This window comes from Eulemur rufifrons, chromosome 15, assembly GCF_041146395.1.
Source record: "Eulemur rufifrons isolate Redbay chromosome 15, OSU_ERuf_1, whole genome shotgun sequence".
Lineage (NCBI taxonomy): Eukaryota > Metazoa > Chordata > Mammalia > Primates > Lemuridae > Eulemur > Eulemur rufifrons.
Window position 1 is genome coordinate 5,001,651 of NC_090997.1, and position 12,801 is coordinate 5,014,451.

The 12,801-nt window shown below is 39.5% G+C and overlaps 1 protein-coding gene across 1 annotated transcript in view; it reads left to right on the forward strand.

Moving 5' to 3' along the window:
- The first annotated feature begins 8,701 nt into the window (after positions 1-8,701).
- The window catches only part of BLTP3A (bridge-like lipid transfer protein family member 3A), a 37,872-nt gene continuing 33,772 nt past the window's right edge, over positions 8,702-12,801 (forward strand). Inside the window, exons 1-3 of the mRNA XM_069488512.1 lie at positions 8,702-8,709; positions 12,295-12,457; positions 12,559-12,597. Of these exons, the coding sequence (XP_069344613.1) occupies positions 8,702-8,709; positions 12,295-12,457; positions 12,559-12,597 (210 nt within the window). The remainder of the gene's footprint in view (positions 8,710-12,294; positions 12,458-12,558; positions 12,598-12,801) is intronic.

Here is a 12,801-nt window from a genome sequence, read left to right on the forward strand (position 1 = left end):
GGCCAGATAATTTCTTTCTATTTTTAGTAGAGCCGGGATCTTGCTCTTGCTCAGGCTGGTCTCGAACTCCTGACCTTGAGCAATCCACCCGCCTCAGCCTCCCAGAGTGCTAGGATTACAGACGTGAGCCACCGTGCCCGGCCTGGTCATGTGTTTTTGGTAGCTCATCATGGATGCCTCTTGGAGAGGATATAAAACCAATGAAATCCAGTAGAAAAGGGTTCTACTTCTAAAAACAGAAGAGTATATTGTTTCAAACTAACCTTCTCACAGATAACAATTATGGATTTGGGTAAAATATGTAAAAAATACCTTTTTAAAGGCATTGGAAAATGATCAAATCAGACAGAAACTACAGGGAACTTGAAAGATGGGAACTGCACTAGGTAAAATTATGATTTATATGGCTTTTTGCCTGAGAGCACTCTCCAGTTTCCTTGGTGGTTGGTGATTAGATCTCAAACAAAAATTTTCAGTCTCACTGGCTCAAGGAGTTAGAGGATGGAGTTTAGGGCTAAAGTGGGGAGGGAATCTCGGAAAGGAGGGAATAACAGAAGGGGGAGCCCTAAAATCTGCATCTGAACTCTGTACAGATCCTTGACATGCATGAGGGAAGACTCCAGGGAGCATAGACAAAGCAATAGTTGGAAAGCTGGAAGAATTGAGCTGAGATTCAGCTGCTGCTTACTGCAGGGGAGACAGAGTTTAGAGTATGAATCCAGCCAAGTTAATTGCCCAATAGAACAAAATTCAGCCTTCTTCAGAGGAAGTTGACAGAATCCAGAGTCTCAATAATGTCCAGTATATAATAACAAATTACTAGATGTATGGTGAAGGAAAATGTTTTTCACTGTCAAGAGAAAAGCAGTCAATAGAAATGGACCCTTGAGGCCGGGCGCGGTGGCTCACGCCTGTAATCCTAGCACTCTGGGAGGCCGAGGTGGGCGGATCGTTTGAGCTCAGGAGTTCGAGACCAGCCTGAGCAAGAGCGAGACCCCACCTCTACTAAAAATAGAAAGAAATTATATGGACAGCTAAAAATATATATAGAAAAAAAATTAGCCGGGCATGGTGGCGCATGCCTGTAGTCCCAGCTACTCGGGAGGCTGAGACAGGAGGATTGCTGGAGCCCAGGAGTTTGAGGTTGCTGTGAGCTAGGCTGACGCCACGGCACTCACTCTAGCCTGGGCAACAGAGTGAGACTCTGTCTCAAAAAAAAAAAAAAAAAAAAAAAAAAAAAAGAAATGGACCCTTGGATAATTCAGATCTTAGAATTACCAGGTAAGGACTTGTAAAACAAACTTGGTTTAATACAGGAATAGATGGAGAATCTCAGCAGAGAAATGGAAACTATAAAAAACCCAAATGTAAAATCTAGAACTTAAAGGATAATATCTGAAACGAAAAATTTATTGGACTTGCTCAACAGCAGACTGGAGATGGCTAAGAAAAGGGTCATTGCACTTGAAAACAGAGCAGCAGAAATACCTACTTTGAAGAATAGAGAGAAAAGATAAAAAAACAAAGACCAACAGAGCCTCAGTGACCTGTGGGTCAATACTAATATATATGTAATTGGAGTCCTAGAAGGAAAGGGAAGAAAATAAGACATCTGACAGATTGTATTTTCCAAAGATGGCTGCAGCAATATCTACCATTCTACATGCTCTTCTATTGGCCGTATGGCTATGGTGTCTGGCTTGTAGCCAGTAGAATGGGGTGAAAGTGACACTTAAGCTACATGGAACAATCACATATGCAGTTAATATGCCTAAGCTTAGCCTTTGAGACATTCCAGCCCAGGGGCCATCCATGTGAGTGAAGAAGCCTCTAGATGATCTCAGCTCCTAGCTATTCATATCTTCCCAGCTAAGGGCTCAGATATTATAGATCAGAGAAAAGCCATCCTTGTCCCTTGGATGAATTTCTAATGCATAGAATCCATGAGCTTAATAAAATGCTTATTGTTTCATGACACTAGGTAGGAGGGATTCTTATACAGAAGCATGTAATTAAGGCAAAAATATCGAGGAAATAATGGCTGGCAACTCTGTAATAAAAAGACAACCCAATTAAAAAATGGGAGACTATCTGAATAGGAATTTCTCCAAAGAAGATATACAAAGGAGACCAGGGCAGTAGCTCACGCCTGTAATCCTAGCACTCTGGGAGGCCGAGGCAGGAAGATCATTTGAGATCAGGAGATCAAGATTAGCCTGAGTGAGACCCTGTCTCTACAAAAAATAGAAAAATTAGTCAGGTGTGGTGGCGTGTGCCTGTAGTCCCAGCCACTCTGGAGGCTGAGGTAGGAGGATTGCTTGAGCCCAGGAGTTGGAGGTTGTAGTGAGCTCTGATGAGACAACCGCACTCTAGCCTGGGCAACAGAGCAAGACCCTGTCTCAAAAAAAAAAAAAAAAGATATACAAATGACCAAAAAGCACATGAAAAGATGTTCAACTTATTAGCCATCGATGAAATGGAAACCAAAACTACAATGAGATGCTACTTTACACCCACTGGTATGGCTGTAATAAAAAAGACAGATAATAACAAGTGCTAATGAGGATGTAGAGAAATTGGAACCCTCAAACGCTGTTGGTAGGAGTGTAAAATGGTGCAGTGACTTTGGAAAGTAGTCTAGCAGTTCCTCAAAAAGTAAAATGCGACATTACTATTTAACCCACTGATTCCACTCCTAGCTGTATACCAAGAAAAATAAAAGCTTATGTTCACACAAAAGCTTCTACAGGGATGTCCATAGCATTATTATTCATAATAGCCAAAAAGTGGAAACAACCCAAATGCCCATCAACTGATGTGTGGATAAATAAAATGTGGTATATCTATACAATGGAATATTATTGGGCCATAAAGAGAAATAAAGAGCTGATACATGCCACAGCAGGGATGAACCTTGAAAACATTTTGTTAAGTGAAAGAAGCCAATCACAAAAGACCATGTATTATGACTCCTATTATATTAAATATCCAGAATAGGCAAATCTATACAGACACAAAATAAAATATGGTTGCCTAGGATTGGGAATGTTGGGGTGATAGCTAAAGGGTATGGATTTTCTTGGGGGAGGTAATGAAAATGTTCAAAAATTGGTTATGCTATGGTTGCACAACTCTGAATACAGTAAATATCATTGAGTTGTACACTTTAAGTAGATGGATTATATGGTATGTAAATTATATTTCAATAAAGGTGTTACATGGTAGGGGAGAAATAATGGCTGAAAATTTTTTTAAGTTTGGTGAAAAAAAGATTTATAGATCCAAGTAACTCAGTGAACTCTAAGCAGGACAGATACCAAAAAAACTACACCTTGGGACATAACAGTCATATTGGTGAAAACGAAAGATAAAGAGAAAAATTTGAAAGCAGCTAGAGAACAATCACATAAAGGAGAACAGTGGTATAAATTAATGGTTGACTTCCCATCAAGAACAACAGAGACCAGAAGACAATGAGATGACATCTTTAAAGTGCTGAAAGGAAGAAATTTTCAAAATAGAATCCTATATTACGCTAAAATGTCCTTTAACAGTAGCAGATGAAATAAAGACATTTTTAGATCAATGAAAACTGAGAAATTTCTGGTAGTATTACAAGAGAAACTGAAGGAAGTTCATGTTGAAGAGAAATGACACCAGATGAAAATTTGGATTTGCAGGAAAGAATGAAAACACTGGAAATATAAAAGACTATATATTTTTAAGACCGCTTACTGTTTTGTGCATCTGTAACATATGTAGATGTAACATTTATGGCAACAATCGCTCAAAAAATAAAGGGCAGTAAATGAACTATACTGTTTCAGGTTCTTACGTTTTTATGTGAAATAGTATAATTTTAACTCCAAGTAGATTATTACAAGTAAAGGTTACATATTGTAATCTCTAGAGCAGCTATCCCCCAACACATACACACAAGCAAAGAGTTATAGGTAAAAGCCCGTAAGATGAAATACAAAAACTATTAAATTAACCAAAAAGAAGACAGGAAAGGAGGAAGAGAGGAACAAAAAGGATGTGGAAGAAGCAGTATCAATGATTACACTAAATGTAAATTGGTTAAAACTCCAGTATAAAAGCAGAAATTGTCAGATTATATAAAAAAAGGATAGACACACAAAGACTGCAGTAAAAAGTTATCTCTTGTGGTTCTTGCGTATTTTTATTTTATTTAGGGCAATACTGTAAACCTTGACTAACACCATGGGACCCATGTGAAGTGCCACTAGTGATGCTGGAAGCACTCGCAAGAAGCAGAGAAAAGTCATGACATTACAAGAAAAAGTTGAATGGCTTGATGTGTACCCTAGATTAAGGTCTGCGGCTGCAGTTGCCCACCATTTCAAGATAAATGAATCCACAGTCAGGACCATTGTGAAAAAAGGAAAGGAAATTTGTGATACTGTCTTGCAGCTATGCTAGCGAGTGTGAAAACCTTGCATTTTTTGCAAAACAAATATGTGTTAATTGATTGTTTTTATGTTATCAGTAGGGCTTCCAGTCAGCAGTAGCCTATTAATAGTTAAGTTTTGGGGGAGTCAAAAGTTACATGTGGATTTTTGACTGCACAGGGATCAGTAACCCTAACCCCTGCATTGCTCAAGGGTCAACTGTATACTGAATACCACAGAACATTCCTGGGAGAAGTTAAAGAAGACCTAAATAAGTATACCATACTTTGAATATATACCATGTTCAAAGACAGGCTGATTCGTTAATATGTCATGTCTCCCTAAATTGAGCTATAGATTCAATGCATTTCCAATCAGAATTTCAGCAGGTGTTTTTTAAACAGAAATTGGTAGGCTGATTTAAAATTTTATATGTAAATGAAAATGACCTAGGACAGTTAATATAATCTTAAAAAAGAATTAAATGAAAGAATTCATATTACCTACCTTCAATGCTTAAAATGAGGCTACAGTAATAAAGACTTTGGTATTGGCATAAGTATATATAGATCAGATGAACAAAATAGTTCAGAAATGAACTACTGTATGTAAATTGCATCCTAAATAACACAACAGTTTAAAAACTCAACTTTGTAAACAACAAACACAAATTTAATTCTTTTTTTTTTTTTTTTTTGAGACAGAGTCTCACTCTGTTGCCCAGGCTAGAGTGCCGTGGCGTCAGCCTAGCTCACAGCAACCTCAAACTCCTGAGCTCAAGCGATCCTACTGTCTCAGCCTCCCAAGTAGCTGGGACTACAGGCATGCACCACCATGCCCAGCTAATTTTTTCTATATATATATATTTTTAGCTGTCCATATAATTTCTTTCTATTTTTTTTTTAGTAGAGATGGGGTCTCGCTCTTGCTCAGGCTGGTCTCGAACTCCTGAGCTCAAACGATCCGCCCACCTCGGCCTCCCAGAGTGCTAGGATTACAGGCGTGAGCCACTGCGCCCGGCCAGCAAACACAAATTTAGAGTGAAAGAGAATTTTTTCCTAAGAAAGGCCTATAATCTTTTCATGTACAAGTTTTGAGAGTAAAACCTGTTAGGGTAAACCTCTAAGATTGAATGGTATATTTTATCAGATTATCTGGGATGGAATAGTGTTAGCTATATTAGTGATTGATATGTTTTGTTTGGATGATGAAGGGAATCCTGCTATCTAAACCAACTGCCTCAGAGTTCTGTTATATTTTTGCTTAAAGAGAAGCCTGTAGTGTGGCTGAGCAGTGAAAATACTTCTACGTAGATTTGGGTAGTAAGCTTAGAAGCTAAGGCCTTGGCTGTGGGAATCCCCTCAGGAAAAAATCATGAAGGAAGCAAAGTGTGTTTGTGGACCTTTTTCTCTCTCCTAGAAGGGTTCAGTTTCTGTGGAACCTGGAGCAGACTGATTATTGCAACCTGTTGACCCCAGTATTAACAATAAAGATACTGAATTACAGGGGGGCAGGGTACTGGGAGAGTTGAGTGAATGCTGGGTTAAGTCTCATTTCTGTCATTTACTTAGCTCCAGCTTTACCACTGGCTAGCTGTGACTCTTGGGCAAGTCATTTAACTTTTTGGCCGTTTGTCTCCTTATTTGCAAATTATAGATTTGGACTAAATGATTATTATTTTTTTAAAGATTCCTTGTAGCTCTAAAATTCTGAGGATCTGCAAATCTAAGAATTCTCACTTCCTAACATTGTGGTACATTTTCACAAAGATGTCTGAGAGGGTTTCTGTGTTGTCTCTTTGGCAGATTGCAGTCCTCTGGCAGAAATGAGACTTGATCAAAATCTGTTTTTTCAACTTGATTTCATCTTAGCTTCTACATTTTGTAACAGTAACAGATGGCCAGAAAATGTTTTCCCACATGCTTGAAATGGAATAAATAGCAGGCTGCCATTAGCCTTTTTAGCCACCCTTGGACTTTTGAGTGATAGCATCCTCAATTAGGAAATGATGAATAGAGTTTGTGCCAGGGACTGTGGGGTAGAGAAAGAGAAGTATACAAGATGATGATTCTCACGAATTAAATGTTTGCTTGCAACTTGTGAATTTAAACTGGCTATTGATGATGACAGAATAGTTGGTTTCATCACCACCTTGCTGCAGCTTAACCTAGTCGTACTCCATTATGGGCAGAGAGTTTGAGCTGTTTAGATGATGAGAGAGCTGAAGCAGGAGCCTCTTGTGTAATTCTCACAGCAGTGGTTTCCTTGGTTGAGCAGACCTCTATAAACCTTCCCCACAACAACTGGGCCCATAGATCACTGTTTTTTAACCTGTTCTTTGTTATTGCTATAAAATGCAGGCAGAATCATTTAAAGAATTCTTACTGCCGTTTTTGAGAAGCTAATAAGGTGATATCCATTTTATGTTGAATCCTCAAAGTAAAATGATAAATGAAAAAGTGTCTATATGTTATAGCATCATTATTGTCACGGGAGAACAGCTCATGGTGGCCCAGCAGACCTGCCTGTACCATCAGTAGTTCTTAGAGTGTGCTTGAAGAACTCCTGGTTGTTTGGTGCTGTTCTGCTTTTGATGATGACTTGCATGTATATTATTTAATCATAGGCTTGATGACACACTACCCTCTGGTCTTTTGTCAGCCTCTTGGTAGAGACTGGATGTCACTGCTGAAATGGTGGTGAATTAGCCCTGGACATACTAAAGAAATATTTTATTAATTTGATTGGGTTGTTGAAGTACAGAAAGGTTTTCATGAAGTTACATTGTAAGTTTACCCAAAAAAATTAAATGTATTTTTTTTTTTACACAGTTTAAGCAGTCTATGGTAGATTGTAAAAAGGGAAAGAATGTCCTCCAACCATTTCTTGGACAGCTTATAAATTTATTCTGTGCCAGGTATGTTTTGCGGAACTGTTTGTAATATTAAGGGAAGGTGTTAGTAGAAGTGAACACCGGTGAGCACACCTGGGTTCACATTCTGACTCTTCCTTTTCCTGCCCTGTCACCTGGGGTAAATTCCTTCACATCTGAACCTCAGGCTCTTCCTCTGTATAATGGGGATAATAATGCATATCTCATGTGCGGTATTGCAAAGATTAATAGAGATAATGTTATTCAGAGGCTTCGTTCAGAGCCTGGTGCAAAGTAAAATGTCATCATTATCATTAGTAGTTTGGTTTGGCTTGTCCAGGTCAGAGGATGAGGCTTTTCCTCACTTGTGTGCAACAATAAATTGTTTAAAAAGTGACCTTTTTTTCTTTTTTTTAGCTGGCCAGAGGATATTGATCTGGTCAAGCCTTTGTCAAAAAGACATTTAGTTACTTTAAGTTGTGTCCATCTCCATACTCAGTGGTGGCCTACATAAAGATGTTAAGTCAGCATTCTTGTGCATCCAGGTAGAGTAAAAATGGGAAAAAAGTTAAGAGGGATTGTGTGAACAGGTAGAGAGTGAAGCGCATAACCTCTGTAGAGATTCTCTTCTCCGATAGTCAACATTATATAATAAAATGAAGTTTATCCTCTCACTTGCTTATTCTTCTGTGCCCTTTTTCTTTACTGTTCTCCCTCAGTCCCTTACCTGGAAATTTGAATGATTACTTTTCATCTGGGGCCTCAATATTTTGGGGCAGAAAGACAGATGCTTCTGGGTTTTGTGCTTTTCCAGTTCCTATGTGCTAGTGCTGTAGACGATGGCAATGTGCCAACAGACTGCTGAGCCAGTCCTCACTGAGGTTAGTTTCCAGTCCTGTCTGGCTTATGTTACACACTTGCAGTTATTTCCAAGACAATTAGAAACTTCAGTCTACCAGGTTATCATCAGGATGAAGTGGGGCACAGAGTCCTCTCCTCCACAGAGCTTCCCTGAGGGAGTCAGTATTGTCATTTGCCAGTTGGCAAGGCTACAAAGTTCAGAGAACTCTGCTGGTTACCTATTTAGACCTTTGGTTTCCATTTGGTTGGCCTTGCCTTTTCCATCTTGATTTTGACTAGCTTCATTGATAATTTTGATTCCTGTCCTTGGTTCTCTTGTGAACCATTAGTACTAGAGAATACAAAGGATGAAAATTTGTTCTTGGAGCCAGGGTGGGATATAATGGGAAGACTTTCTGGGGAACATTAATTCAGTTTTAACCTTGTCCAGATTTCAGTATCTAGCAGCCTGGGTGGGAAGGATAGAAATGGGCATGGTGAGAATCGAGACTGTTACACTGAGGTAGAAAGATAGGTTTGGGGGTTGTCTCCTGAAGACGGCCTGAGTCCTAGGATGATGATGATGTAAGCCTCCTAAACCTTTCTTTCTTTCTTTTTTTTTTTTTTCTTAAGATAATAATTTAAACCTCTTCAAAAGGTAGAGAGAAGTAGGATCCAGAAATAATAAATGATTACTATTTATTTGAGTACTTACTAAATGACAAGCATTTAATGTATGTTAGCGCTTTTAATCCCCTCAGCAGTCCTGTGAGATTAGTTAACAGTTTGCCTAAAGTCACAGCATAAATGAGAGAGCCAGGTTTTGAGCTCAAACCTGTGTGCTTAATCTTAACCATCAGCCACAATAAGAATATAAGTTGAAAACTTCTTTGTTCTTGAAGAGTGGATTAATGCATCTCTTTTCCATCTGTCACCTCACTTTTCCCTTTCTTGAATTATTTTAGCTGATTAACTGAAACCCAAAATTAAACCATTCTTAAACTTTAAAAGCCAGAAGAATCACATTGAGTTTGTTAAAAATGAAGATTCCTTACCCCGCTTTACCATTGTGATTCAGCGTCTAGTGTATAGCCCAGTAATCTGCATTTTAAAATGAGTTTACCAAAATGGTTCAGATCCATGTGATCAGAGGACCATAGTTTGAGACACATTGCCCTAAATACTGGCAAGGTTAGGACGAAATGTAATACAATCTCATATACTTTTTTTTTTTAAGGCTTGAAAATACATTTATATGGTATTGTAAATATAGTTAGATTTTGTAAAGAGCACAATGTAGAGATTAGATATGTAGTACTTAATCGTATAATGTCAGTGCTAACTAGCGGTATAACTTATTCTTTACTGTGTTTATGTTTCATTTTATATGAAGTATGTTCCTCCTTTTTCAGAAAAGTGCTCAGTCTGAAAAAGTCCATATCACTTTTTTTTCTTTAAAATGGCTTTTTATGGTAAGGAAGAGCAGCTTATCTTAGTGGTTCTCAGCCTTTTCTCCTCTCCCCTGCATATCAGAGGGATCCTGACTCTGTGTGGCTCACTCCTGCAAGAATGCTCAGCTGTGACAGGGAGGTGGGGTCTTATCAGAATCTGTGGGGGAGAAGAGGAGGAGGCACGTAGTCTTCAAAACTAATTTTATGTCTGTTAAATAATTCTTATTTTTAAGACTAGTAGTATTTCTGGTGGATGCCCTGCCCTAATTTCTGAGTGGATGTGGTTTCCCTGAGCACTTAAGAGGCTGAGGCAGGAGGATTGCTTGAGCTCAGGAGTTTGAACCAGCGTAAGCAAGAGTGAGACCCTGTCTCTACTAAAATTAGCTGGGTGTGGTCACAGGCACCTGTAGTTCCAGCTACTTGGGAGGATGAGGCAAGAGGATCACTTGAGCCCAGGAATGTGAGGTTGCAGTGAGCTATGATGATGTCACTGCACTTTATCCACGGTGACAGAATGAGACCCTGTCTCAAAAAAAGGAAATTGGAAAAAACGGTAGAGGAAGGATTGCTAGAGTAGTAGGAGGAAATAATTATAATATTTTATTTAAATATGTAAGGGACTTGAAAAAGAAAGCCTGCTTATGCCTAGTGATTACAGACAAAGTTGAGTGTTGTTTTCTGCTTTCCCTTCCTTCTCTCAGGACTGTGTCTCTTCAGAGCTCTAGAGGCATGCTGTCTTTCTTCACTTCCTGTTGTTTCATTTGTTAGGAAGTTTTTAGATGGCCTGCTTTTCTCTTTGACCAGTCTCTCATACCAGTCCTATTTCCTGGTATGTAGCTGTTCCTTTCAGGAAAAGGAATGAGAAATCCATTTCTTTCAGGAAAAGAAGGAATTCTTTTCCCCCTCGATGGCAAGTTAGTTTTCAGAGGAAAGGAGCCATTTATAGAAAGCTTGTCTTTTTGGTTCAGAGACTAAAGTTAGCTCATATTTAGTAAACATTGATGTAAAAATTTTTTTTCTAGTGAATTAAAATCATTAAAAAATGTGTAAGGGTCTGGGATTTTATTTTACCCTACTTAGAAGCTAATAATTAGCTGTTACTATTTCATGGATGCTGGCAGACAGCACAAGACTCCTGGATCAGAAACAGAGGACTTTGTTATCACAGCCTGTTATTAATGGCCCAGCAAGCAGAATAAGCATAATGTTTGTATCAGTTTTCCTTGTCCCCTGAAGTCCTATGGGAGTGACATGAATAGGCCCAAATGGATGCCTGCACATGTGTTATAGGAATGGAACACTGAGCTTGAAGAATCTATTGCTTTTATATGTAAATGGAAAACAAGGCCATTCTCTGTCCTGGTGGGAAAGATTACTTCATCCCTCAAAGCTGTTGTCTGTAAATGCAATCCTGAGAAGTGGCCTGAATAAGGAGTGGTTAGGGCCATGCATTTGTTGTTGAAACCACAGCAGGATTTCCATCTAGGTCCAGTTGATCCAATGAGACAATGAGGATTACCAAGGAAGAAAGGAATTTTTAATACGACAGACTCTTATCTGGAGAACAGGAGAAGCTGCCTCCAATGCGGCTCTCTGACTAATGGAGATCATGAGCTTATAAAGGAGGGGCCACATGCCTTGGGGCAGGTTGTGGTGTAACTAGCAAGGGGCTGTGGTGCATTGGGGGAAGTTGTGGGAGATGGTGGATCTTGGGGTCAGGAAGTCTGCCCAGTGGCTTTCAGAATCTCAGCTCCTTTGTCTTGCAAAAAATCCATCATTTCTGGGAAACAACTCAAAAACTGTTGTTTCCAGTAGTGTTAAAAAAAATATAATGGCTTGCTTCCTGAGATATCCTGATCTGTTCCCCTCCCCTACTTTTATTTGGACCATCTCTTGTCTTCATTTCTGTTATCCCTATCTCATTCGGTTTTGATTCTTTTCTGTGTGTGGGTCCTTTCCTAGGAAGGGACTTTGGAAGGTTAGTTTCCTGAGTTTATAGGGGTAGACTGCTCCAGCTCCTTGGGCTCTCACTAGGGATCCCTTGCAGTGGACAAAACCCCTCCCAGTTTCAGTTACTGTTCTCAGATTGGCCCACGTTGCTTTTCATTTAATACTTACTGGTTGTCTTGGCTCTTCTTAGGTTCGTCAGATGCCCTTTTGCTTCCCTCTACTTTGTTCTAGACAGCTGCCTATAGCACTCATGTCTTGTGGCTGTTGATGGTTTTTTCCCACCTGTTTGTATATGGAGATTTATGAGGATACTTTATCTTCTGTTTTGTTTTAAATGTTATCCATGGACTTTCTGTCTGGCTATCTAGTTGCTCTGTGTGTTTTTATGTTCAGATTCAGCAATATTATATCAAAAGGCTAAGTTGTCACTGCTACAGCCATTTCCCCAGGATCCCCATTGTAGGTTCTTGAGCAGGATAATGACATAATCCTAAGTGGAAAGATAGGTCTTACCTAACATCTTACATGTTGTAGAGACAGTATTAGTTATGGCTGGTCCAAGTGCAGTGGTGTTTACAACTAATTGATTGCAGCCACTTACAGGTATCTTAGTTTCTTCTCCATTCCCACTGTTTCCCCTGACTAGCCTTAAAAAAATATTTTGTTCTTTAATGTTCTCTTTTCTCCAAATTTAGCAGTGTTATTGGCTATAATGCCCATTTAACAAATTGCCCTGGAAATAATAGCTTCTTACCATCACTCTTTTCAGGTTCACTAAGAATCTTTCCCCGGACAAAATCAACTTGAGCACTCTGAAAGGGGAGGGTCAGCTGACCAACCTAGAGCTGGATGAAGAGGTTCTACAGAATGTGCTGGAGCTGCCCACCTGGTTAGCCATCACTCGGGTCTACTGCAACAAGGCCTCCATCCGGGTGAGAATGAGGGTCAGGGTGCTGCTGCTGTCTATGGTCAGCAGGCCTGGCTTTCTGAGGGGCAGCTCCCACAGCCCTGATACTTTACTTTCCTCTTTCAGATCCAGTGGACAAAGTTGAAGACACACCCAATTTGCTTGGTAATGGCCTTTCTTGATTACAAGTAATCAAATGGGGGAGGCTGGGATAGGCTTTTAAAAGATAGGAGAGAAGATGATAGGCTGACTCTTTTGGGAGTGGTAAGTGCTTCTTTATGGCCCTGTGAGCTTCTCTCTGACACAGAGTGATTATTGTCTGGGCTTATTCTGGAACTGCTGTGCAGTATAGGAATTAGCACTGAGACA